This window comes from Phocoena phocoena, chromosome X (assembly GCF_963924675.1).
Source record: "Phocoena phocoena chromosome X, mPhoPho1.1, whole genome shotgun sequence".
Classification (NCBI taxonomy): Eukaryota; Metazoa; Chordata; class Mammalia; order Artiodactyla; family Phocoenidae; genus Phocoena; species Phocoena phocoena.
In genome coordinates, this window is record NC_089240.1 from 60,639,267 (window position 1) to 60,667,154 (window position 27,888).

Sequence of the window (27,888 nt, forward strand, 5' to 3'; positions counted from 1 at the left end):
ATTTCTTCAGTGATCACTTCGTTATAAAGGAGTGTATTGTTTAGCCTCCATGTGTTAGTATTTTTTACCAATCTTTTCCTGTAATTGATATCTTGTCTCATGGCATTGTGGTCGGAAAAGATACTTGATACAATTTCAATTTTCTTAAATTTACCAAGGCTTGATTTGTGACCCAAGAGATGCTCTATCCTGGAGAATGTTCCATGAGCACTTGAGAAGAATGTGTATTCTGTTGTTTTTGGATGGAGTGTCCTATAAATATCAATTAAGTCCATCTTGTTTAATGTATCATTTAAAGCTTGTGTTTCCTTATTTATTTTCATTTTGCATGATCTGTCCATGGGTGAAAGTGGGGTGTTAAAGTCCCCTACTATGAATGTGTTACTGTCGATTTCCCCGTTTCTGGCTCTTAGTATTTGCCTTAATGTATTGAGGTGCTCCTATGTTGGGTGCATAAATATTTACAATTGTTATATCATCTTCTTGGATCGATCCCTTGATCATTATGTAGTGTCCTTCTTTGTCTCTTCTAATAGTCTTTATTTTAAAGTCTGTCTGATATGAGAATTGCTACTGCAGCTTTCTTTTGGTTTCCATTTGCATGGAATATCTTTTTCCATCCCTTTACTTTCAGTCTGTATGTGTCTCTAGGTCTGAAGTGGGTCTCTTGTAGACAGCATATATATGGGTCTTGTTTTTGTATCCATTCAGCCAATCTGTGTCTTTTGGTGAGAGCATGTAGTTCATTTACATTTAAGGTAATTATCGATATGTATGTTCCTATTCCCATTTTCTAAATTGTTTTGGGTTCCTTATTATAGGTCTTTTCCTTCTCTTGTGTTTCTTGCCTAGAGTAGTTCCTTTAGCATTTGTTGTAAAGCTGGTTTGGTGGTGCTGAACTCTCTCAGCTTTTGCTTGTCTGTAAAGGTTTTCATTTCTCCATCAAATCTGAATGAGATCCTTGCTGGGTAGAGTAATCTTGGTTGCAGATTTTTGTCCTACATCACTTTCAGTATGTCCTGCCACTCCCTTCTGGCTTGCAGAGTTTCCCTTGTGTGTTATTTGTTGTTTTTCCCTTGCTGCTTTTAATATGCTTTCTTTGAATTTAATTTTTGACAGTTTGATTAATATGTGTCTTGGTGTATTTCTCCTTGGATTTATCCTGTATGGGACTCTGTGCTTCCTGGACTATTTCCTTTTCCATATTAGGGAAGTTTTCAACTATAATCTCTTCAAATATTTTCTCAGTCCCTTTCTTTTTCTCTTCTTCTGGCACCCCTATAATCCGGATGTTGCTGCGTTTAATGCTGTCCCAGAGGTCTCTGAGACTGTCCTCAGTTATTTTCATTCTTTTTTCTTTATTCTGCTCTGCAGTAGTTATTTCCACTATTTTATCTTCCAGGTCACTTATCCGTTCTTCTGCCTCAGTTATTCTGCTATTGATCCCATCTAAAGTATTTTTCATTTCATTTATTGTGTTGTTCATGGTTGCTTGTTTCATCTTTAGTTCTTCTAGGTCCTTGTTAAATGTTTCTTGCATTTTGTCCATTCTATTTCCAAGATTTTGGATCATCTTTAATATCATTATTCTGAATTCTTTTTCAGGTAGACTGCCTATTTCCTCTTCATTTGTTAGGTCTGGTGGGTTTTTATCTTGCTCCTTCATCTGCTGTGTGTTTTTCTGTCTTCTCATTTTGCTTATCTTACTGTGTTTGGGGTCTCCTTTTTGCAGGCTGCAGGTTCGTAGTTCCTGTTGTTTTTGATGACTGTCTCCAGTGGCTAAGGTTGGTTCAGTGGGTTGTGTAGGCTTCCTGGTGGAGGGGACTAGTGCCTGTGTTCTGGTGGATGAGGCTGGATCTTGTTTCTCTAGTGGGCAGGTCCAAGTCTGGTGGTGTGTTTTGGGGTGACTGTGGACTTATTATGATTTTAGGCAGCCTCTCTGCTAATGGGTTGTGTTGTGTTCCTGTTTTGCTAGTTGTTTGGTGTAGGTTGTCCAGCACTGTAGCTTGCTGGTCGTTGAGTGAAGCTGGGTGCTGGTGTTGAGATGGAGATCTCTGGGAGATTTTCACTGTTTGATATTATGTGGAGCTGGGAAGGTCTCTTGTTGACCAGTGTCGTGAAGTTGGCTCTCCCACCTGAGAGGCACAGCACTGACTCCTGGTTGCAGCACCAAGAGCCTTTCACCCATATGGCTCAGAGTAAAAGGGAGAAAAAGTAGAGAGAGAATTAGTAGAGGTAGGAAGAAAGAAAGGAAGGAGGGAGGGAGGGAGGGAGAGAAGGAAGGAAGGAAGAAAGGAAAGAGGGAAAGCAAGGAGGGAGGGAGGAAGGAGGGAAGGAAGGAAAAAAGAAAGCAAGAAGATACAGTAAAATAAAATAAAGTATAATAAAGTTATTAAATTAAAAAATAACTATTTAGGGAAAAAAAAGGGACAGATAGAACCTTAGGACAAATGTTGGAAGCAAAGTTATACAGACAAAATCTTACACAGAAGCATACACATACACCCTCCCCAAAAGAGGTGAAGGGTAAAAAATCATAAATCTTGCTCTCAAGGTCCACCTCCTCGATTTGGGATGATTCGTTGTCTAAAGGAGGGAAGGAAGGAAGGAAGGAAAGAACGAACGAGAAAAAGAAGGTAAGGTATAATAAAGTTACTAAAATTAATTATTAAGAAAAAAAATTTTTAAAAGACATGGACGGATAGAACCTTAGGACAAGTGGTGGAAGCAAAGCTATTCAGATAAATTCTCACAGAGAAGCATACACATACACACTCACAAAGAGAAAAAGGGGAAAAAATCATAAATCTTGCTCTCAAGGTTCACCTCCTCCATATGGGATGATTCGTTGTCTAAAGGAGGGAAGGAAGGAAGGAAGGAAAGAAACGAGCGAAAGAAGGTAAGGTATAATAAAGTTATTAAAGTTAATTATTAAGAAAAAATTTTAAAAAACGGACGGATAGAACCCTAGGACAAGTGGTGGAAGCAAAGCTATACAGATAAATTCTCACACAGAAGCATACACATACACACTCACAAAAAGAGAAAAAGGGGAAAAAATCATAAATCTCGCTCTCGAAGTCCACCTCCTCAATTTGGGATGATTTGTTGTCTATTCATGTATTCCACAGATGCAGGGTACATCAAGTTGATTGTGGAGCTTTAATCCGCTGCTTCTGAGGCTGCTGGGAGAGATTTCCCTTTCTCTTCCTTGTTCTCACAGCTCCCAGGGGCTCAGCTTTGGATTTGGCCCCGCCTCTACATGTAGGTCGCTGGAGGGCGTCTGTTTTTTGCTCAGACAGGATGGGGTTAAAGGAGCCGCTGATTTGGGGGCTCTGGCTCATTCAGGCTGGGGGGAGGGAGGGGCGCGGAGTGCGGGGCGAGCCTGCGGCGGCAGAGGCCTACGTGACGTTGCACCAGCCTGAGGCCCGCTGTGCGTTCTCCCGGGGAAGTTGTCCCTGGATCCCAGGAACCTGGCAGTGGCGGGCTGCACACGCTCCCCGGAAGGGAGGTGTGGAGAGTGACCTGTGCTCGCACATGGGCCCCTTGGTGGCGGCAGCAGCAGCCTTAGCATCTCCCGCCCGTCCCTGGAGTCCGCGCTTTTAGCCGTGGCTCACGCCCGTCTCTGGGGTCTGCATTTTTACCCGCGGCTCACGCCCGTCTCTGTAGTTCCTTTAAGCAGCTCTCCTAAACCCCTCTCCGCGTTCGCTGGGAAACAAAGAGGGAAGAAAAAGTTTCTTGCCTCCCTCCCGGCTAGCTGTGGTGCACTAACCCCTTCAGGCTGTGTTCACGCTGTCAACCCCAGTCCTCTCCCTGCGCTCTGAGCAAAGCCCGAGCCTCAGCTCGCAGCAGCCCCGCCCACCCCGGAGGATGAGCAGAGAAGCCTCTGGGGTGCTGAGTGCCGGTCGGCACCGATCCTCTGTGTGGGCATCTCCCCGCTTTGCCCTCCGCACCCCTGTTGCAGTGCTCTCCTCCGCAGCTCTGAAGCTCCCCCCTCTGCCACCCGCAGTCTCCGCCCACGAAGGGGCTTCCTAGTGTGTGGAAACGTTTCCTCCTTCACAGCTCCCTCCTACTGGTGCAGGTCCCGTCCCTATTCTTTTGTCTCTTTTTCCTTTTTTCTTTTGCCCTACCCAGGTACGTGGGGAAGTTTCTTGCCTTTTGGGAGGTCTGAGGTCTTCTGCCAGCATTCAGTAGGTGTTGTGTAGGAGTCGCTCCACGTGTAGATGTATTTCTGGTGTATCTGTGGGGAGGAAGGTGATCTCCGCGTCTTACTCTTCCACCATCTTCTCCTCTGCCTCAGTATTTGTTTTTATATCACTGATTTATTTCATCTGGGATAAATATTCTTAAGGTTCATTCAGGTTGTAGCATATGTCAGAATTTCCTTCCTTTTTTTTTTTTTTTTTTTTAGAGTTTTTGTTTTGTTTTTTATCGTCTGAGGCTGTGTTGGGTCTTTGTTGCTGCACGCGGGCTTTCTCTAGTTGTGGCGAGCGGGGGTTACTCTTTGTTGCGGAGAGCAGGCTTCTCATTGCAGTGGCTTCTTTTGTTGCAGAGCACGGGATCTAGGCGCGTGGGCTTCAGTAGTTGTGGCGCATGGGCTCTAGAGCGCAGGCTCAGTAGTTGTGGTGCACGGGCTTAGTTGCTCCATGGCATGTGGGATCTTCCCGGACCAGGGCTCGAACCCGTGTCCCCTGCATTGGCAGGCAGATTCTTAACCACTGCGCCACCAGGGAAGCCCTTTCTTCCTTTTTAAGGCTGAATAATATTCTGTGATATATATACACACATACACATATACCATGGAATATTATTTTGATTATCCATTCATCCATTGATGGACATTTGCATTGTTTCCACCTCTTAGCTGTTGTGAATAGTGCTACTATGAACATGGGTGTGCAGGTATCTCTTCAAGACCTTACTTTCAATTCTTTTGCATATATACCCAGTAATGGAATTATTGGATCATATGGTAATTCTATTTTTATCAGTAGTTTTTTCAGGAACCTCCATAATGTGTTTCAAAGCATCTGCACTGTTTTACATTCCTATAAATGGTGTATAAGAGTTCCAACATCTCCACTCTTTCGTCAGCATTTATTTATTGTTTTTTTGATAAGTAGCTATGTCAGTGGGTGTGAGGTGGTATCTTAGTGTGGTTTTGATTTGCATTTTGTTGATGATTAGTGTCTTTTCATGTGCTTGTTGGCCGTTTGTATGCCTTATTTTGAGAAATGTCTGTTCAAGCCCTTTGCCCATTTTTTGTTTGTTTTTTTGGCGGTATGAGGGCCTCTCACTGTTGTGGCCTCTCCCCGTTGAGGAGCACAGGCTCCAGACGTGCAGGCTCAGCGGCCATGGCTCACGGGCCTAGCTGCTCTGCGGCATGTGGGATCTTCCCGGATTGGGGCACAAACCCATGTCCCCTGCATCGGCAGGCGGACTCTCAACCACTGTGCCACCAGGGAAGCCCCTTTTGCCCATTTTTGAATTGTGTTGTTTGCTTTTTGCGGTTGAGTTGCAGGAGTTTATATATTCTGGGTATTAACCTCTTTTCAGATATATGTTATGCAAATATTTTCTCCCATTCCATAGGTTGCCTTTCGCTCCGTTGTGTCCTTTGTTGCTGAGAAATTTTAAATTTTGATGTAGTCCAGTTTACCTAATTTTACTTTTGTCACTTGTGCTTTTGGTTCCATATCCAGGAGATCATTGCCAAATCCAGTGTCGGGAAGCTTTTCCCCTGTTTTTTCTTCTAAGAGTTTTACATTGTTAGTTCTTACACTTCAGTGTTTGTCCCATTTTGTTAATTTTTGTATATGGCGTAAAGTAAAGGTCCACCTTCGTCATTTTGTACGTGGGTGTTCTATTTTCCCAGCACCATTTGTTGAAAGTATAAATTTTTTCTTGTCTGTGTTCTTCACTCTAATTATGTTGAGATTCATCCAGGTGGTTGTGTGTATTAATAGTTTGTTCCTTTTATTGCTGCGTGGTATACTACAGTATGGATGTACCACAGTTTGTTTAATCATCTGTCAAAGGGCATTTTGGTTGTTCCCAGTTTTGGGCTATTATGAATAAAGCTGCTTTAAATATCCATGTATAAATCTTTATATGGACATACATTTTTTGGGGGGGGGGGTAAATACCTAGAAGTGAAATTGCTGGGTTGTGTGGTAACTCTGTTTTACCTTTGGAGGAACTGCCAGACTTTTCCACAGTGGCTGCACCATCTACATTCCTACTAGCAGTGTATGAGGGTTCCAGTTTTCCAACATCCTTATCAACACTTGTTATTTTCTATTTATTATTATTACTCTTATTATTGCTCTCCTATAGTGGGTGTGAAGTGGTCTGTCATTGCAGTTTTAATTTGCATTTCCCTGATAGCTAAAGATGTTGAGCATCTTTCTATGTGCTTATTTATCATCCAGTTATCTTCTTTGGTGGAGGGTCTGTATCTCTTTTGCCCATTTTTATTTTTAATTAGTTGTTTGTTTTCTTCTAAAGTTTTGAGAGTTCTTAATGTATTCTAGGTCCGAGTTCCTTATCAGGTATGTGATTTACAAAGATTTTTCTCCCAATCTGAGGCTTGTGTTTTAATTGTCTTAGCAGTGTCTTATGAAGAGCTGAAGTCTAACTTGTAAATCTTCTCCTTTGTTGCTTGTGGTTTTGGTGTTATATGTAAGGTATTTTAATCTAACTCAGGGTTGCAAAGTTTTTTTCTTATATTTTCTTCTAAAGGTTTTATTGTTTTAGATCTTATGGTTAGATCCATTTTGAGTTAATTTTTGTTTAGGGTGCAAGGTGTAGGTTAAGGTTCTTTTTTTTTTTTTTTTTTTTTGTGGTACACAGGCCTCTCACTGTTGTGGCCTCTCCCGTTGTGGAGCACAGGCTCCAGACGCACAGGCCCAGCAGCCATGGCTCACGGGCCTAGCCGCTCCGCGGCATGTGGGATCTTCCCAGACCGGGGCACGAACCCGTGTCCCCTGCATTGGCAGGCAGACTTTCAACCACTGCGCCACCAGGGAAGCCCTAAGGTTCATTTTTCTTTGCATATGAATGTCCAGTTATTCTAGTACCCTTTATCAAAAAATTAAATGATCTTTTAAAACAAAAATTTGGTCATATCACTCTCTTGTCCAAAGACTTCCTTTGGGTCCTCACTTCTTTTAGGAAGAAGTCCTTAACATGATTCATAAGGCTTTACATGATTTTGGTCTTGTATTGTAATACAACTCTCACCTCCTCTCATCTGTCACTGCCCATCTTATACTCTAAGCTCCAAACATACTGAAGTTCTTTCAGTTCCCTTAATTTCTTTCTGCTGTCTTCTGGGATTTTGCAACTGCTCTTCCTTCTGCCTAGAATGTTTTCTCTCCACTCCTCTGTCATCTGACCTTCATCTACAAGTTATATATATTCTCCTGGAAGCTTTCCCCAACTCTGGCCCTCACTCCCACCCTTCATTCAGATTGGATCACCATCCATTCCTTCTTTGTGTACATACAACACTTTTTACTTTCCTATCATGGCACTGATTATGCAGTATTGAATTTGTTGGTTTATTTGTCTCTCCCTCACTAATATGAGGTCCTTGAGAAAGTAGTGCTTGACATGTGGTAGGTATTCCATAAATATTTGTTAAATGAGTGAATGATTGTCAGTGAGGTCAGGCAGAGTGACTAAAGAAGCATTGTTGTACTATTCTTTTGAGGTTGGAGTTAACAATGAGTGTATGTCTAAGAATTTCCAAAATTAAAGATTCTGTTGAATGGCCTTCAAGATTGAATTTCGAGTAGAGAATTGGTCTCTTTCTAGCTAATAATTTATACTCTTGACTGGTCTGTTTGGACAAGCACATTCCCCTTGTCTTAACTGCCTGATTATTTAATGGGGTCGATGAACACTATTCAGGGTCCCAGGAGAGGACAGGCCTTTTTGACCAAACCAGTGGCAGAGGTAGAATGCACTTTAATTTATTGCTACTGGGAATGGGGCCAGTGCTTTTGTAAAGCATGCTTATCATCTAATTGTGAGAGTCATTCTGAAGAAGGCGTTTGAGCAATTGGACAATCAGATTTGATCATCAATCTAACTTAACTCTTTGAGCATCGTGAGGGTGGGGGGAACACTGTCTTTGAGAACTCTCAGTCAAACCCAAGGGATATGGGGCTGAAGGTACCACTGTTCAACATATTCCTACTTATACTGACTGAGATCTTGGCCTCTATTTATTATCATGATTTAAGTACCATAGGAAAGAGCAGCAGGCTGAGTACTGGGCAGCTTTATGTAACTATTGATCTCTGTGGGCAGTTAAAGGAAGCATCAAATTGTACATTATTGTAATTATCCCCACCTTCTAAGTATGGCTAGACATAGAGCAAAAGTTTCCCACCACCCTTTGAATCTTTTTCTGTACCTCAGGTTCGCACTGCTCCTTGGAACACCACAAGGGCCTTCATTGCTGCCATGAAGGGCAAGTGTCTCCTGGAGGTGACTGGGGTGGCAGATCCCACAGGGTGTGGTGAAGGATTCTCCTATGTGAAGATTCCAAACAAACCAACACAGCAGAAGGTGAGACTGTCTGAATTTCTAGAGGTTAAAAATCAAGGGAGGAAGAAATAGAGGTTAAGGAATGGAGATGAATGGGTGAGGATCTGGAACGCCATTAAAATGTCGACAGGATGACTTAAATGCCTACTATAAAGAGTTTTACTAGTATTCTCTCTTGTTTTGTTTCTGAGGTAGGATGATAAGGAGCCTCAGCCAGTGAAGAAGACAGTGACAGGAACAGATGCAGACCTCCGTCGCCTGTCACTGAAAAATGCCAAGCAACTTCTACGTAAATTTGGCGTGCCTGAGGAAGAGGTGGGTGTGGAAGAGAAAGACTTACCTGCTCCTAGGGGCTTTGTATAGAGAGGGAAAAACTTGGAGGCAGATGTTAGGAACTAATCTGGAGAATTTTGTAGGGTAGGTTGTGGTAAACTGGATCTAAGATACTTTTTCAGGAGTTAGCTTTCCCAAAGCTATCTGTTTAACCTGCTTTGGGTGATTTCATTGTTGTGTTTTTTGTTTGTTTGGTTTTTTTTTTTTGGTCTAACTCTCTAACCGTGTACCCTGGTTTGTCCTTTGAAATCCCTGAATGATTTGTGTGTGTCTCTTGTAGATTAAAAAGTTGTCCCGCTGGGAAGTGATCGATGTAGTACGCACAATGTCAACAGAACAGGCCCGCTCTGGAGAGGGGCCCATGAGTAAATTTGCCCGTGGATCAAGGTTTTCTGTCGCTGAGCATCAAGAGCGTTACAAAGAGGAATGTCAGCGCATCTTTGACCTGCAGAACAAGTGTGTTGTTTTAGTGCTGTAGAAAATCCAGGCTGGAAAGGGGAGGGGTCCCAGACATTATTTTATAGTGAAGAGAAGGTCACCTAATAAAGTGACTAGTGGTCAGGTATCTGAGATTTCAGGGTGGTGTCTATTCATAATACTGCTAGAGTACCTACTCCCTTCAAAGCAGCTTGGCAAAGGTTTTGAATGGCAAGAACTGCTAGGTTCCATGGCAACTTTTGTGGCCTGCTTGGGCCTGGCAGCCATTACAGTGGTGATGGGCAACAGTAGGCTTAGTGGTTAGAGGATGGTAATGCTCTATTTAAAATGACCAATGTACTGATTTGTTTCTCAGGCTTTTTCCAGGAATTGTGAAAGAGTTGCAGTACTATTTCATATTTTGAACTTGCCTTGTGACTAAATTTCTGGGAAAACTTCGTAGAGCTTCTCTGTTCAGGGTCCCATGTCTTAGTGGATTTTGAATATTTCTTTTTTAAGGTTGATTTCTCAATTTCCTACTCTTGCCTAAACTAAAACTGTATTTCTTCAGTTGTTTCCACACGTTTATGTTTCCCTCTTCTTAACATTGTTTTTTCTTTTTAGGGTTTTGTCATCAACTGAAATCTTATCAACTGACACAGATAGCAGCTCAGCTGAAGACAGTGACTTTGAGGAGATGGGAAAGAACATCGAGAACATGTTGCAGAATAAGAAAACCAGCTCTCAGCTGTCACGTGAGCGGGAGGAGCAGGAGCGGAAGGAACTGCAGCGGATGCTACTGGGTGAGGGTAGTGACTTCACAGACAGACAAGAAAAAGAAAGATGAAGAAAGTGTAAATAACCACGCTAATACCTGAGGTAGAGCTGGAGGCAGAAGTAGTAGGGGACGAGTGTAGAAAAGCCTATAGAAGAGGTAGAGAGATTCTACAAACAGGACTGTAGGTTTGTCTGTGGGGCACAAATTGAAGAGATGTTGCCAGTCCACTATGGCCTCTGTCTGTATTAGGCCTGGCCAAGCCAGGGCTATCCGTGCTGTACATCAGTTGAGTTTTCTGGGCATTCATCCTAGAGGGTAAGAGTTTTTAATACAGAATCTGTGGATGAATTGGGGGATTGTTAATGAACCCTCTGAAATCACATGTACAATTCTGTGCAAATGTGCCTTTTCTGAGAAGATCCATGGCTTTCAGAAGATTCTTAAAGGAGTCTTAGACCCTAAAAAGTTTAAAATCACCAACCCAAAATTGCGTAAGTTGACGGTGGGATGAGAAAGGCCTAAATTGGTTTGGGATCTGGTCACTGGGAATGAAAAGAGGAGAAAAATCAAAGGGACCTTAAGATTTCACTCTTGCTTGCTAGAAAGATGGTGGTACCATTGATTAAAGTAGTAAATTTCAGAAAAAGAAGCAGGTTTAAGAAGGAAAGGTGTAATATGTGGTGTTTGAGGTCCCCATGATACTCCCAGTATAGATGTCAAGCAGGCAATTAATTGAAAACTTGGTTGTAGATACTGAGAGGGAGGATAAAGGCTGAAGATGAAGGTTTAAATGACTATTTTCACTCACAGTAGTCTTTCCTTTGTTTCCTCCCTGTGAAAGCTTTGTGTAATTCTGTTGTTCTGGCTACTTTGTGAAGATGTGATAAAGCCTTTCCTCGAGTGTGGTCCTGGACCAGCAGTATCTACATCACATGGGAGCTTGTTAGAAATGCAGCATCTCAGGTCTCACCCCAAACCTACTGAATTAGAATCTATTTTAACAAGATCCTCAGATGATTCCTATTCGTTCATATTAAAAGTTTGAGAAGCGTACGCTAGGCCTTGAGACTCTGGAATTTTTCTGTGGTGCCATCTTTTTTTTTTTTTTGCGGTACGTGGGCCTCTCACTGTTGTGGCCTCTCCTGTTGCGGAGCACAGGCTCCAGACGCGCAGGCCCAGCAGCCATGGCTCACGGGCCCAGCCGCTCCGCGGCATGCGGGATCTTCCCAGACCGGGGCACGAACCCGTGTCCTCTGCATCGGCAGGCGGACTCTCAACCATTGCGCCACCAGGGAAGCCCTGTGGTGCCATCTTTTTCCCCTGGGTGCTTTTCTGTAATGTGACCATCAACTGCTTCCTGCTTGGACTTTATTCTTGTGCTGTTGTTCAGAGGAATCAGAATACAGCTACTGCTCTTCTGTCCTCTATATAACAAACGTGTTTTTTGAGATCCTTTCAGAACTTTCTGTACTTACAAAAATGGTAACTCTGACAGTGGTAAAATGAAGTCAGGAAAGGACAACTCAGTGTATTCTTGGGGCTGGTGGTGACTGATGCTTTCTGTAGAAACATAGTTCTGTGGCATGTTGAGCTTCAGGGTTGCCCCTCAGCCCCAAGAAAATGGCCATTTGGGTGGTAGGGGGAATTTGTGGAAATCTTTTTCTGCCTTGCAGCAGCAGGCTCAGCAGCATCAGGAAACAATCACAGAGATGATGACACAGCTTCTGTGACTAGCCTTAACTCTTCTGCCACCGGCCGTTGTCTCAAGATTTATCGCACATTTCGCGATGAAGAGGGGAAAGAATATGTTCGCTGTGAGACCGTCCGAAAGCCAGCTGTCATTGATGCCTATGTGCGTATACGGACCACGAAAGATGAGGAATTCATGTGAGTTTGACTCCCTCCCCACTTTCCAGTGCGATAAGAAGAATGATAATGATGGGGAAGGGAGTGAGGGTGGATGCTTGAGTTTTTTATATTTTTAATTTTTAAATATTTTTTATTTTTTGAATATTCTTTTTTTCACACACACACACTATTTTATTTTTACAAGAGATAAGTAAACTGACACCAAGCATTGTAAATGGATGACCACAACAAAAGCAACGATTGCAATTACCAAACATGAAACACACTCATACTATGTCATGGTATTGACATTCAGTCCAGTAATCTTCCACTATAACAGCTCCTTTACTTTGCAGTGAAAACTGATTTGTATATTTTTTGCCTCCGAGTCCTGGTGGGGTTTTTTTTTTTTTTTAATTCAAACAGAAAGTCACAAAAATTATAATCATCCTCATTAGTTCACTCAGTCCCATGTAATTAATTTTTTTTATCTTGATCTTTTTTTTTTCAATATTTATTTATTTATGGCTGCGTTGGGTTTTTGTTGCTGCATGCAGGCTTTCTCTAGTTGTGGCGAGCGGGGGCTACTCTTCATTGCCATGCATGGGCTTCTCATTTCGTCGCTTCTCTTGTTGCAGAGCACAGGCTCTAGGCGTGCGGGCTTCAGTAGTTGTAGCACATGGGCTCAGTAGTTGTGGCTCGCGAGCTCTAGAACTCAGGCTCAGTAGTTGTGGGACACAGGCTTAGTTGCTCCGTGGCATGTGGGATCTTCTCAGGCCAGGGCTTGAACCCATGTGTGCCTTGCGTTGGCAGGCAGATTCTTAACCACTGTGCCACCAGGGAAGCCCCATCTTGATCTTTTGTTAGCACTTGTATGAATTGATCAGTTTTACATTAGAGTTCTGAAAATGCTTATTCACTTCAGTTCAGCAGTATAGTCAGTTACCAGAAACCTGTACTTGTCAGAGTCTTTTCCATGAATTCCTTGAAGATGAAAACCTTTTATAGGAACATTTTTGCAAAAGCATCAGAGGACACCCAGAACTGTCTGTAAATGACAAAAGACTTGAAAATGACCATGGTTAAAGATTTGATGAAAGTTCATAATAACGCAATTGACACGGAAATTTCGTTATTTCTGAGATACACGTTTTAAAATAATAACTAGAAGTATGACTTATAACATTATACCGGAACATATAAGATTTTTAGAAATTTCATGTAATGTCTGAAACATTTATAATAACGTATGTCCATAGAAATAACCCAAAGAAAGTTTAGTATTAGTTGTTTTTTTGTTAGTTTGTGTCTCAACTTCTGCCCTGCAAACCGGTTCATCTGTACCATTTTTCTAGGTTCCACATACATGTGTTAATATACGATATTTGTTTTTCTCTTTCTGACTTACTACACTCTGTATGACAGTCTCTGGATCCATCCACGTCTCAACAAATGACTCAATTTCGTTCCTTTTTATAGCTGAGTAATATTCCATTGTATATATGTAACACAACTTCTTTATCTATTCGTCTTGTCGTTGGGCATTTAGGTTGCTTCCATGACCTGGCTATTGTAAATAGTGCTGCAATGAACATTGGGGTGCATGTGTCTTTTTGAATTACGGTTTTCTCTGGGTATATGCCCAATAGTGGGATGGCTGGGTCATATGGTAATTCTATTTTTCGTTTTTTAAGGAACCTCCATACTGTTCTCCATAGTGGCTGTATCAATTTACATTCCCACCAACAGTGCAAGAGGGTTCCCTTTTCTCCACACCCTCTCCAGCATTTGTTGTTGGTAGATTTTCTGATGATGCCCATTCTAACTGGTGTGGGGTTGATACCTCATTGTAGTTTTGATTTGCACTTCTCTACTAATTACTGATGTTGAGCAGCTTTTCATGTGCTTCTTGGCCATCTGTATGTCTTCTTTGGAGAAATGTCTGTTTAGGTCTTCTGCCCATTTTTGGATTGGGTTGTTTGTTTCTTTAATATTGAGCTGCATGAGCTGTTCATATATTTTGGAGATTAATTCTTTGTCCATTGATTCATTTGCAAATATTTTCTCCCATTCTGAGGGTTATCTTTTTGTCTTGTTTATGGTTTCCTTTGCTGTGCAGAAGCTTGGAAGTTTCATTAGGTCCCATTTGTTTATTTTTGTTTTTATTTCCATTACTCTAGGAGGTGGATGAAAAAAGATCTTGCTGTGATTTATGTCAAAGAGCGTTTCTTGCTCTAAGAGATTTATACTGTCTGGTTTTACATTTAGGTCTCAAATCCATTTTGAGTTTATTTTTCTGTATGGTGTTAGGGAGTGTTCTAATTTCATTCTTTTACATGTAGCTGTCCAGTTTGCCCAGCACCACTTATTGAAGAGGCTGTCTTTTCTCCATTGTATATCTTTGCCTCCTTTGTCATAGATTAGTTGACCTTAGGTGCATGGGTTTATCTCTGGGCTTTCTGTCTTGTTCCATTGATCTACGTTTCTGTTTTTGTGCCAGTACCATATTGTCTTGATTACTGTAGCTTTGTAGTATAGTCTGAAGTCAGGGTGTCTGATTCCTCCAGCTCCGTTTTTTTCCCTCAAGATTGCTTTGGCTATTCGGGGTCTTTTGTGTCTCCATACAAATTTTAAGACAGTTTGTTCTAGTTCCATAAAAAATGCCATTGGTAATTTGATAGGGATTGCATTGAATCTGTAGATTGCTTTGGGTAGTGTAGTCATTTTCACAATGTTGATACTGCCAACCCAAGAACATGGTATATCTCTCCACCTGTTGGTATCATCTTTAATTTCTTTCATCAGTGTCTTACAGTTTTCTGCGTACAGGTCTTCTGTCTCCTTAGGTAGGTTTATTCCTAGGTATTTTATTCTTTTTGTTGCATTGGTAAGTGGGAGTGTTTCCATAATTTCTCTTTCAGATTTTTCATCATTAGTGTATAGGAATGCAAGAGATTTCTGTGCATTAATTTTGTATCCTGCAACTTTACCAAATTCATTGATTAGCTCTAGTAGTTTTCTGGTGGCATCTTTAGGATTCTCTGTGTATAGTATCATGTCATCTGCAAACAGTGACAGTTTTACTTCTTCTTTTCCAGTTTGTATTCCTTTTATTTCTTTTTCTTCTGTGATTGCCATAGCTAGGACTTCCAAAACTGTGTTGAATAATAGTGGTGAGAGTGGGCATGCTTGTCTCGTTCCTGATCTTAGAGGAAATGCTTTCAGTTTTTCACCATTGAGAATGTTTGCTGTGGGTTTGTCGTATGTGGCCTTTATTATGTTGAGGTAGGTTCCCTCTATGCCCACTTTCTAGAGAGTTTTTATCATAAATTGGTGTTGAATTTTGTCAAAAGCTTTTTCTGTATCTGTTGAGATGATCATATGGTTTTTTTTTTTTTACAATTTTTTTTTTTTTGATCATATGGTTTTTATTCTTCAGTTTGTTAATATGGTGTATCACATCGGTTGATTTGTGTATATTGAAGAATCCTTGCATCCCTGGGATAAATCCCACTTGATCATGGTGTATGATCCTTTTAATGTCTTGTGGATTCTGTTGCTAGTATTTTGTTGAGGATTTTTTCATCTATATTCATCAGTGATATTGGTCTGTTATTTTCTTTTTTTGTAGTACCTTTGTCTGGTTTTGGTGTCGGGGTGATGGTGGCCTCATAGAATGAGTTTGGGAGTGTTCTTCCTCTGCAATTTTTTGGAAGAGTTTGAGAAGGATGGGTGTTAGCTCTTCTCTAAATTTTTGATAGAATTCACCTGTGAAGCCATCTGGTCCTGGACTTTTGTTTGTTGGAAGATTTTTAATCACAGTTTCAATTTCATTACTTGTGATTAGTCTGTTCATATTTTCTCTTTCTTCCTGGTTCAGTCTTGGAAGGTTATACCTTTCTAAGAATTTGTCCATTTCTTCCAGGTTGTCCATTTTATTGGCATAGAGTTGCTTGTAGTAGTCTCTTAGAGTGCTTTGTATTTTTGCGGTGTCTGTTGTAACTTCTTCTTTTTCATTTCTAATTTTATTGATTTGAGTCCTCTCTTTCTTTTTCTTGATGAGTCTGGCTAATGGTTTATCAATTTTGTTTATCTTCTCAAAGAACCAGTTTTAGTTTTATTGATCTTTGCTATTGTTTTCTTTGTTTCTATTTCATTTACTTCTGCTCTGCTCTTTATGATTTCTTTCCTTCCGCTAATTTTGGATTTTGTTTGTTCTTCTTTCTCTAGTTCCTTTAGGTGTAATGTTAGATTGTTTACTTGAGATTTTTGTTTCTTGAGGTAGGCTTGTATAGCTATAAACTTCCCTCTTAGGACTGCTTTTGCTGCATCCCATAGATTTTTGGATCATCGTGTTTTCATTGTCATTTGTCTCTAGTTATTTTTTGATGTCCTCTTTGATTTCTTCAGTGATCTCTTGGTTATTTAGCAACGTATTGTTTAGCCTCCGTGTGTTTGTGTTTTTTACATTTTTTTCCCTGTAATTCATTTCTAATCTCATAGCGTTGTGGTCAGAAAAGATGCTTTATATGATTTCAGTTTTCTTAAATTTACTGAGACTTGATTTGTGACCCAAGGTGTGATCTGTCCTGGAGAATGTTCCATGAGCCCTTGAGAAGAAATGTAATCTGCTGTTTTTGGATGGAATGTCCTATAAATATCATTTAAAGCTTCTGTTTCTTTGTTTATTTTCATTTTCGATGATCTGTCCACTGGTGTAAGTGAGGTGTTAAAGTCCCCCACTGTTATTGTGTTACTGTCAATTTCCTCTTTTATAGCTGTTAGCAGTTGCCTTATGTATTTAGAGCGCTCCTATGTTGGGTGTATATATATTTATAATTGTTATATCTTCTTGGATTGATCCCTTGATCATTATGTAGTGTCCTTCCTTTCTCTTGTAATATTCTTTATTTTAAAGTCTATTTTTTCTGATATGAGTTAGCTACTCTAGCTTTCTTTTGATTTCCATTTTCATGGAATATCTTTTTCCATCCCCTCACTTTCAGTCTGTATGTGTCCCTAGGTCTGAAGTGGGTCTCTTCTAGACAGCATATATATGGGTCTTGTTTTTGTATCCATTCAGCAAGCCTGTGTCTTTTGGTTGGAGCATTTAATCCATTCACTTTTAAGGTAATTATCGATATGTATGTTCCTATGACCAGTTTCTAAAATTGTTTTGGGTTTGTTTTTGTAGGTCCTTTTCTTCTCTTGTGTTTCCCACTCGGAGAAGTTCCTTGAGCAGTTGTTGTAGAGCTGGTTTGGTGGTGCTGAATTCTCTTAGCTTTTGCTTGTCTGTAAAGCTTTTGATTTCTCCATGGAATCTGAATGAGATCCTTGCTGCATAGAGTAATCTTGGTTGTAGTTTCTTCCCTATCATCACTTTAAGTATATCATGCCACTGCCTTCTGGCTTGTAGAGTTTCTGCTGAGAAATCAGCTGTTAACCTTATGGGAGTTCCCTTGTATTTTATTTGTTGTTTTTCCCTTGCTGCTTTCAATAATTTTTCTTTGTCTTTAATTTTTGCCAGTTTGATTACTATGTGTTTTGACGTGTGTCTCCTTGGGTTTATCCTGTATGAGACTTTCTGCGCTTCCTGGACTTGGGTGGCTATTTCCTTTCCCGTGTTAGGGAAGTTTTCGACTATAATCTCTTCAGATATCTTCTCGGGTCCTTTCTCTCTCTCTTCTCCTTCTGGGACCCCTATAATGCGAATGTTGTTGCGTTTAATGTTGTCCCAGAGGTCTGTTAAGGCTGTCTTCATTTCTTTTCATTCTCTTTTCTTTACTCTGTTCTGCAGCACTGAATTTCACCATTCTGTCTCCAGGTCACTTATCCGTTCTTCTGCCTCAGTTATTCTGCTATGGATTCCTTCTAGTATATTTTTCATTTCAGTTATTGTATTGTTCATCTCTGTTTGTTCTTTACTTCTTCTAGGTCTTTGTTAAACATTTCTTGCATCTTCTCAATCTTTGCCTCCATTCTTTTTCTGAGGTCCTGGATCATCTTCACTATCTGAATTCTTTTTCCGGAAAGTTGCCTATCTCAACATCATTTAGTTGTTTTTCTGGCGTTTTATCTTGTTCCTTTATCTGGTATTAGCCCTCTGCCTTTTCATCTTGTCTTCCTTTCTGTGAATGTGGTTTTTGTGCCACAGGCTGCAGGATTGTAGTTCTTCCTTCTTCTGCTGTCTGCCCTCTGGGGGATGAGGCTATCTAAGAGGCTTGATGGGAGGGACTGTTGGTGGGTAGAGCTGACTGTTGCTCTGGTGGGCAGAGCTTAGTAAAACTTTAATCCGCTTGATGTGAGGGACTGTGGTGGGTAGAGCTGACTGTTGCTCTGGTGGGCAGAGCTTAGTAAAACTTTAATCCACTTGACTGTTGATGGGTGAGATTGTGTTCCCTCCTTGTTGGTTGTTTGGCCTGAGGCAACCCAACAGTGGAGCATACCTGGGCTCTTTGGTGGGGCTAATGACAGACTCTGGGAGGGCTCACACCAAGGAGTACTTCCCAGAACTTCTGCTGCCACTGTCCTTGTCCCCACGGTGAGCCACAGCCACCCCCACCCCCCGCCTCTGCAGGAGACCCTCCAATGCTAGCAGGTAGGTCTGGTTCAGCCTCCCTTGGAGTCACTGCTCCTTCCCATGGGTCCCAATGCACACACTACTTTGTGTGTGCCCTCCAAAATTGGAGTCTCTCTTTCCCCCAGTCCTGTCAAAGTCCTGCAATCAATTCCCACTAGGCTTCAAAGTCTGATTCTCTAGGAATTCCTCCTCCCATTGCTGGACCCCCAGGTTGGGAAGCCTGACATGGGGCTCAGAACCTTTGCTCCAGTGGGTTGACTTCTGTGGTATAAGTGTTTGCCAGTCTGTGAGTCGCCCACCCACCAGTTATGGGATTTGATTTTACTGTGGTTGCGCCCCTCCTACTGTCTCATTGTGGCTTCTTCTTTGTCTTTGGATGTGGGGTATCTTTTTTGGTGAGTTCCACTGTCTTCCTGTTGATGATTGTCCAGCAGCAGCTAGTTGTGATTCTGGTGTTCTCACAAGAGGGAGTGAGAGCACGTCCTTCTACTCCGCCATCTTGGTTCCTCCCGATGCTTGAGTTTTAGTGACAGGATTCTGCACAGTTGTCCCTGGAAGTCTGTTTTAATTGGGAACCATTTTGCCTTTAGAACTTTGGGTTTGAACAAAGCCAAATCATGGGGAGAATTCCAAATTTGCTGCAAAATAAAGGCATGTTTTTAGTTCCACTGGGTCCTTTGTATTTTCATTGGTTGGTTGGCAAAAATCTTAGGGACTCCTCAGGGCTCCTCATTCTGAGAGAGGTGCCTCTCTGCACGTGGAAGAATGATGAGCAGGTTAGATGGGGATGCCAGGTAGCCCCTTTTGTTTCATTATTGATGGATTACCTTATTCCTGAGATGTTTGCTATCAGGACAGTGTTCTTGGTTTAAGTTTGCTTATGGATCTGTGATTTTTTTTTTTCCCCATCATTTAGTCGCAAATTTGCCCTTTTTGATGAGCAGCATCGAGAAGAGATGCGAAAAGAACGGCGGAGGATTCAAGAGCAACTGAGGCGGCTTAAGCGAAACCAGGAAAAGGAGAAGCTTAAGGGTCCTCCTGAGAAGAAGCCCAAAAAAATGAAGGAGCGTCCTGACCTAAAAGTAAGTGTATGTGGTGTGATCATAACTAAGAAAGCATACCTTTTCCTTTAACTTTTGGCATCCTCCCTTACTGGGAATGAGGGCAGTATTGTGGAAAACTAGTTTGAATTGATGTGGCCACTTGGGTGTTATTAGTACTATTGTGACTAGTACTGACAACACCAGACTTGATCTGGTGTCTTTGGGTGTCATTTATACTTCATCCATTAGAAATATTTTCTGTGAGTTGAGATAGGCGTGGTGGATTTTAACATGTACATGTATGTACATATATGAACACATCTTGTTTTTCAATTGCACGTATTAAAAAGCAACAGAAAAAATCATACAATCCAGGTTGCTTTGCATAATTTAGGTGGGATTCCAGATATTACTGTGCAGTGTAACTGTAACGTGCATCACAAAATGAGGTAACTGTGGTACAGTGGAAAGAGCCATGGACTCGGAAACAGAAGATCTGGGTTCAGGTTCTTGTTCTGCCATTTAGTAACTCTGTGACCGTAACCTCTCCAAACCTGTTTTCACTTGTATAAAATGATACCTATCTCACACTGGTGTTGTATTAAAGTATATAATGCATGGGAAGCACTTTATAAACTAAAATTCTCAACAAATGGGAACTGCTATTAACACGTACTGAGGTCATTAAGTATTTTAATGTTTCTTTCTTCCATGTGATATTATGTAAGTATTGTATGATACAGTATTGATCCATTTTACAGATGAAACTGAGGGCAGTTGCAAAAGTAAGATGGAGACTTGGGCTTTTTGTTTTTTGGGGTTTTTTGCCACACTGCACGGCTTGTGGGATCTTAGTTCCCTGACCAGGGGTTGAACCCAGGCCCTCTGCAATGAGAGCATGGAGTCCTAACCACTGGACCACCAGGGAATTCCCGGAGACTTGGTATTATTAAGCCTTTTCCTTGAGGCTGGGAATACACCCATGCTGGCTGCCTGTGAGGCTGAATGCAGCCTTGGGCTTCCAGTAGCCTTTCTTATGCATATTTAATATTTTCATAGTTTACAACTTAAATTGGGGGTAGAAATCCGCTCTCTTTTCTCCCTCACTTGGTTTTTAAAGTAATGTTCAGTCTCTGGATTTCATTTTGTTTTTAATGTGTCATTTCCATACATGCACTTTTGTCTAGTGCCTTCTGGTTGAAAGGCGTATAACGATTCTGTTAGAATAAAATTTCTGGGCCTGCCTTTGTTTCTTTTCTACCTTCTATATATTTCTTAAAGCTAACAGGAAGAAGCCTGCTTACCTCTGACATGTTGGTACTTTTCCTTTTGCAGCTGAAATGTGGGGCTTGTGGTGCCATTGGGCACATGAGAACAAACAAATTCTGCCCCCTTTATTATCAAACAAATGCCCCACCTTCCAACCCTGTTGCCATGACAGAGGAGCAGGAGGAAGAGTTGGAAAAGACAGTCATTCATAATGATAATGAAGAGCTTATCAAGGTTGAAGGGACCAAGATTGTCTTAGGGAAACAGCTAATTGAGAGGTAAGAGATAGCAGGTGGGAGAGATCTGTTGGTGGTATCTCATGGGTGGCAGGGGTGGATGTGATGTGTTCTCTGAAGTGGAACTGAGGACATAGGAACTTTGATGGGTTTTCCTCACTAATTGTTGCCAGTAATGAAAATTAGTCTTGTGAAGCACTCATTAAGCTCCACCACTTGCCCTTGGGCATGCTACCTAACTTTTCTGAGTCTTAGTTTACTTATTTAGAAAATAAAATCACCCTTACAACGGTAGCTATGAAGGTAAAATGAGGGAGACTGTATAAAAAATGTAATATAGTGCCTGGCATATAGTAGATGCTCTTCCCATTCTACTTCCAGGCACTTGCAATATTTGTAAGGTCCCTGATCTCAGATGTTCTGATAATGGACCATCCAGAAAGATTAAGGAGACAAACTATGCTTATACTTATCTGTCTCTTGCCCTCAGAGAATTTGATAATCAAGTAGAAAAGTTTTTAAATAAAACAAATTCTCCCCTAAATTTTTAGTTTGAAAATTGCAAACCTACAGAAAAGCTGAAGGAATAATAAAGTTTGTTGTTCCTCTTAATTCACCAGCTGTTAACATTTGTCACATTTGTTTCATCTTTATATATCTAAAACATTTTCTTTCTGCTGAAACATTTGGAAGTTTTAGGCATCATGGCATTTCACTCAGATTCTTTAGCACACATAAAGAATAAAGATGTGGCAAACATGATACTATTACTACACGTAAGAAAATTAACATTAATTCAATAGGATCTAATATTCAGTCCTTATTCAAATTTCCCCAGTTGTGTCAATGTCCTTTATTGCCTGCCCCTCACCCCCCTTCAGGATCCAGTTCCAGTTCAAACATTAAGTATTTTGAGTCTCTCTTAATCTACAACTGTCCTCCCCACCTTTTTGGTTTTCATGACTTTGAATGTTTTGAAGAGTCCAGGCCAATGGTCTCATAAAACATTCCACATTCTGGATTTGTCTGTTTTCGCATTGATTATATTCAGAGTAAATGTCTTTGGCAAGATTACAACATAGGTGGTATTATGTACTTACTGCACCACATCAGGAAGCAGATAACGTCAGGTTTTCTCAGTATTTTGATTATCTTATTAAAGTGTTAATCTTCAGATTCCTCTATAATAAAGGTATGTTTTTTCCATTGTGATTAATATGTGGGTGAATATCCTGGGTTTTTTAAAATTTTTTTTTGACTGTGTTGTGTCTCCATTGCTGCACGTGGGCTTTCTCTAGTTGTGGCAAGTGGGGGCTACTCTTCATTGCGGTGCGTGGGCTTCTTGTTGCAGTGGCTTCTCTTATTGCGGAGCACAGGCTCTAGGCTTGCAGGCTTCAGTAGTTGCAGCATGCGGGCTCAGTAGTTGTGGCACATGGGCTCTAGGGTGCGTGGGCTTCAATAGTTGTGGCATGCAGGCTCAGTAGTAGTTGTGGCTCTTGGGCTTAGTTGCTCTGCAGCATGTGGGATCTTCCCGGACCGGGGATCAAACCCGTGTCCCCTGCATTGACAGATGGATTCTTAACCACTGCACCACCAGGGAAGTCCCTTTTTTTTTTTTCCAGTAGCTTGAAACAACATACATTTATTATCTCACAGTTTCTGTGGGTCAGGAGTCTGGGCACAGCTCAGCTGGGTCCTCTGCTCAGAGGCTGCCTTCAGGGTGTCACTAGGGACTGCAGTCTATCCTGCTAACAATCTTTCTCTCAATAGTTTTAACATCCATTGATGATCATTACCTGATAACTCAGTTATTACATTGGGGGTTGCTTAATGGTGGTTTTTCTAATTCTTTTCATTCTTTCTACGTTAACTGGCATTCTGTAAAGAGCTTCCCCCTCCCTTTTTTGTTTGGGTATTACTATAGATTCTGAAATTCTTTCTTTTGGAAACTTTAATATATTAAAATCTATTAACATCATTATTAATTTTGATGGCCAGATTGTCCCAAATTTGATCCCTTCAGGCCTGACCTGTGTCCTTTGGAAATGACACTATAAATTTTGAAAACTTCTTTGCTTTTTGGCACAAGATGTTCCAGGCTATCCTTGAAATTTCCCTGTCCCAGACCCAGAATCAGCCATTTCTCAGGGATTCCTGGTTCCTTTTATTGGAGAATGGTATTTAGAAAACAATATCTAGGTGTTAGGTATGCTCATTGCCACTGGGATGTCATTGCTTCTAGGCTCTTAGTAGGCAGAACTAGGAAATATACATACATTGTAAATCACAACTTCATATCAATACCTCCAATTCAAATTGTATCTACAGCTTCTTCCTCATCTTCCTCCGTTTCATATTTGTATCCTTTCTTTGGTTCCCAACATCTTGCTCTGTCCTATGATATTTACAAAATAGTTTGAGAATTACAATACCAATACTACCACCAACAGCAAATCTGTACAGTAGGTTCAAGGTGTTTTCTGTAATTAGTTGTCCTTGGATTATATGCCGCTGAAGTTGTACAGTCAGGGTATTCTATTCAAAATATATTTGAATTCTTTTTTGAGTATATAATTTTTAATTTGATATGCAGTTATATTCATTTGTTTCTGTTTCTGTTTAGATTTGAGGGTTGTTTTCCATCGTTAATTTAATTTATCAATATCTATAGTAGTCATGTTTTGAAGCACATTAGAAAAGGAAAATGTAGTATCTTGATCCCATATGATGGAAAGGAAAAAGGTGGATGGGCTTTTAATGATTGAGGGAGACTCAAATTAGTTTTTCTTTTCAAACCTGCTTTAATTTCTTCCTTGTTTCTATTCTGAGTAAGTTAAATTTCCTAGCCCTTTAACCCAAAGATAGAATGTTGGAGCTGGGAGGATTCTTGAAATTCCTTTAGCCTAGTTCCCTTATCTTCCAAATAGGAAACTGAGGTGAAGTTGTGGCTTGCCTAGTTTTTTATTAATTTGGAGATCCTATGAGGCCTTGCCTGATCTGAGCCTTAGAATGTGGATGTCTGGCCTTTGGTTTGGCTTTTTCCTCCCCAGGCTCATGCTCAGGTACTTTGGACTTTTTCATTGTAGTTGCTTTTTTTCTGGGGACTAGAAATAGGGACTGCACACTATGAAAGTGTTATTGATTGCAGTGCAGATGAGGTTCGCAGAAAATCTCTGGTTCTCAAGTTCCCTAAGCAGCAACTTCCTCCCAAGAAGAAACGGCGAGTTGGAACCACTGTTCACTGTGACTATTTAAATGTGAGTATTGGCATTGCTGCTTTCTGACCACATAGGGTTCTCATTAATTCCCCCAGCCCTCTAAGCCATGGCCCTGATATAGCCTTAGATTCTCCCTTTGGCCTTGCCCTGAGAATTACGTGTACTGTGCATTACAGGGTTTCCAAAATATATATGTATTGGCGTTTATTTATTTATTTTTAATCTAAAGAAGCATTCTGATTTGTTTTTCCTTAGAGACCTCATAAGTCCATTCACCGGCGCCGGACAGACCCCATGGTGACATTGTCATCCATTTTGGAGTCTATCATCAATGACATGAGAGATCTTCCAAATGTGAGTTCATTTCATTCAGATCTACAGTATGGATGGCAAGGCTGTTCTGTGTGATTTCAGATAGATGGCAGTAGAGTATAGTCCTAGGAACCTGGAACTCCTGATTCTTTGGGATATAGTTTTTCATTTATTTTTTAACAGTTTAGTAGAGGAAACAGACCTGCTCCATCTAGAGATTCCTTTGAGAGTTGACGGCCAGGTAGAGGTAAGATGTGAGAGAGTCTTGAAGAATTGGTCTGGCAGTTGTTCTTTGCTCATGGATGGTGCTGGCTCTTGTTTGCACAGACGTACCCTTTCCACACTCCAGTCAATGCAAAGGTTGTAAAGGACTACTACAAAATTATCACCCGACCAATGGACTTACAAACGCTCCGTGAAAATGTGCGTAAACGCCTCTACCCATCTCGGGAAGAGTTCAGAGAGCATTTGGAGCTAATTGTGAAAAATAGTGCAACCTACAATGGTAAGAATCACCTCTTCTTTGACTGCAAAGGTCACCTTTCAGATCCTTATTTATCCCTTATTAGTCCTAAATTTAGACTAGATTGGACTGATTGAAAGGACCTACAATGTATTAGTGCATTTTGGGGTTATGAAAATCAGGTAATGTACATTTTAATCATTTAATAAGTATTGCTTCTTTGTATTCCCACTTTTTTATGTATCCTCTAGAGAATTTAGAGAATCTGTTGAAATGAAACAATTGCAGGAGAAGCAGTGAGAGATAGGAGTGAGCCTATAAGTAAATAGAAGGGAGAGGCATTCAGTGTGGATGGAACCCCCGCAGAGTATATGCTTGTTGACTATATTTGTCTTTGATTTGGTCTACACATCTGTTATAGGGGCTGTTATATGTCTATTTTGCTCAAAAGCTGGAAAGGCAAGGAGGAAGAAATCTGTTTTCTGAGTCTTAAAGAGTTCAAGAAACAGTATAGCTTCTGCATGTAGAGGATAAAGTTTTCTGGTTTCCAGTTGTATCCTTAGTGTAGGGATTAAGGTTACAGATAGAGTATGAACTATGGCTCTGCCACTTACTAATTGAGTTACCTTAGACAACCTTTTTTTTTTTTTTTTTTTTTTGCGCGGTACACAGGCCTCTCACTGCCGCGGCCCCTCCCGTTGCGGAGCGCAGGCTCAGCAGCCATGGCTCACGGGCCCAGCTGCTCCGCGGCACGCGGGGTCCTCCCGGACAGGGGCATAAACCCGTGTCCCCTGCATTGGCAGGCGGACTGTCAACAACTGCGCCACCAGAGAAGCCCCTAGACAACTTATTTAACCTCTCATAGCCTCTTCAGTTTTCTTACCTGTACACATGGGACAATAGTAGTACCTAGATTTTAATACGTTTCACAAGCAGGCCTGACCCATTTATCTAGTCTCATCTAGAGACTGGCTCCCAGACCTACTATAGATAGAGACTCTGGCTATGCTCAGTGTTGTATTTAACTAAATATCCTATACCATGTCTTTGTACAGTCTTTGCCCTTTGTCTGCAGAGTGCCCTTTATTCCATTTCCATTCATATTTCCAGACCAACTCATATCATCTCTTCATAAAGACTTATTCAGATTGCCCAAAGTACCCATTTTTTCAATCCTCTGTGCCCCCCTAACACAATTAAATCAAGTTTTATAGCTCTTATGTGTTATATATAATTGTTCATATATCTGATTTTCCCATCACTTTGTGACGTCCTAGAGAGACTATTCATCTTTGTATTCCGAGGGCGTAGCAGAGTACCAGACACATACAAAGGAATAATAAATTTATTAGTCCCAACTGTCATTCAAGGTGACGAGGATAAATGCGTAAACAAAAATCAGCTTGGAAGGGGAATGGGAAGGTAAGAGTTGACTTTGGAAATACAGAGCTTGAGGTACTTGTGGGTCATTTAGGTGGCAGTGTTCGTAAAAATTTGGAAATCTAAGTTATGACTTTCTCCACATCCCCCTCTAACTCAAAATCTTCCTTCTTCCTCATACCCAAATGCTGATAATAGTAATAACAGTAGTAGTGCCACCATTGCTAGTATTGCTGTCCATCTAGTTGTACAACCTAGAAATGTTGGCCATTGTTATTCCACTCTCCCTGCCCTATACTCATAGATCACTAAGTTGCATAAATTGTACCTTCTAAATTTTGCTGGAATACATCCCCTTCCTTTTGGTCTCCATTGCTACTATCTTAGTTGAAGCCCTTGTCGTCTCTTGTTTGACCTCTTGCAATAGCTTCCAGACTTTCTCTCTGCTGCTTGCCTTATTAATTCTTCACACTGTTGACAGGGTATTTTTTTCTGATACACAAATTTGAAAAATTACTCTCTAGCTTAAAATCTCCAGTGCCTTTGTATCTCCTATGAGACCATTGTAATATGTCCCTTCTTGCCTTTCCAAGTTCCATTTCCTATTTCTCCTCCACACATACCTACCTGTATTCCAGTTGTACCAAACTACTTGTGATTCCTGTTGTGAAATGTATTGTTTCGTGTTTCCATGAATTTGCTTACTTAACATGTTTTTGCATACTTTTCCTCTCTCTGGAATGTTTTTCAACCCTACTGTCTACCTGATAGACTTCTCTTGTTTAATAACACTGCTCGATTGTCATTCACAACAAGCCTTCCCTACTCCTCCCTGGTACTCAGATTTAATTGTTGTAAAACAACTTAAAACACGTTGCAACCCCTCCACAGTTCATAGTAATCAGTGTATTCCTCTATTTGCACTTACACTCACTTTTTTAAAACTTTATTATGGAAATTGTTAGGCATATACAGAAGTAGAGAGAAAGTAAATAAACTTCAGTGCACCTATTCACCCAGTTCCACAATCACCAGCATATATGGCCAGTCTTGTTCATTGTTTAGCCTGTATTTCCAGACGTCATATCATTTCATCTGTAGATACTTAAAGCACTTACACCCTGTCGTGCAATGTTTTATTTTCATATCATTTTCTTTGACTAAACCAAGAACTCTCTAAGGTAGGGACTGTGTCTTATTTTCCCTTTATTCTCAATATTGAACACATCACAGACAGTCATTAAACAGTTGTTGAATGAATAAACAAATCCCTGTTAATAAATTAATAAGTAGTTGAGAAAAGAGCTGAGTTTTAGGCTCTGGGGAGCACTTACACAAAAGAATTGACAGAGGAAGATAAGAAAGTATACTGAAAGGAAGTAGCCAGAATTACTGTTTTTTTACATGAAAATGTTTTCACTATCCCTATGATGAGCTTAAATTAGGGTAATAAGC

The 27,888-nt window shown here is 40.8% G+C and overlaps 1 protein-coding gene across 3 annotated transcripts in view; it reads left to right on the top strand.

The window, feature by feature from the left end:
- The window catches only part of TAF1 (TATA-box binding protein associated factor 1), an 89,140-nt gene that overhangs the window by 24,891 nt on the left and 36,361 nt on the right, over window positions 1-27,888 (top strand). For all 3 annotated transcript variants that reach the window (XM_065901357.1, XM_065901358.1, XM_065901359.1), the window contains exons 19-28: window positions 8,428-8,577; window positions 8,752-8,871; window positions 9,170-9,345; window positions 9,931-10,109; window positions 11,758-11,971; window positions 19,429-19,594; window positions 20,891-21,102; window positions 24,209-24,317; window positions 24,534-24,632; window positions 24,918-25,095. In XM_065901357.1, the coding sequence (XP_065757429.1) occupies window positions 8,428-8,577; window positions 8,752-8,871; window positions 9,170-9,345; window positions 9,931-10,109; window positions 11,758-11,971; window positions 19,429-19,594; window positions 20,891-21,102; window positions 24,209-24,317; window positions 24,534-24,632; window positions 24,918-25,095 (1,603 nt within the window). The remainder of the gene's footprint in view (window positions 1-8,427; window positions 8,578-8,751; window positions 8,872-9,169; window positions 9,346-9,930; window positions 10,110-11,757; window positions 11,972-19,428; window positions 19,595-20,890; window positions 21,103-24,208; window positions 24,318-24,533; window positions 24,633-24,917; window positions 25,096-27,888) is intronic.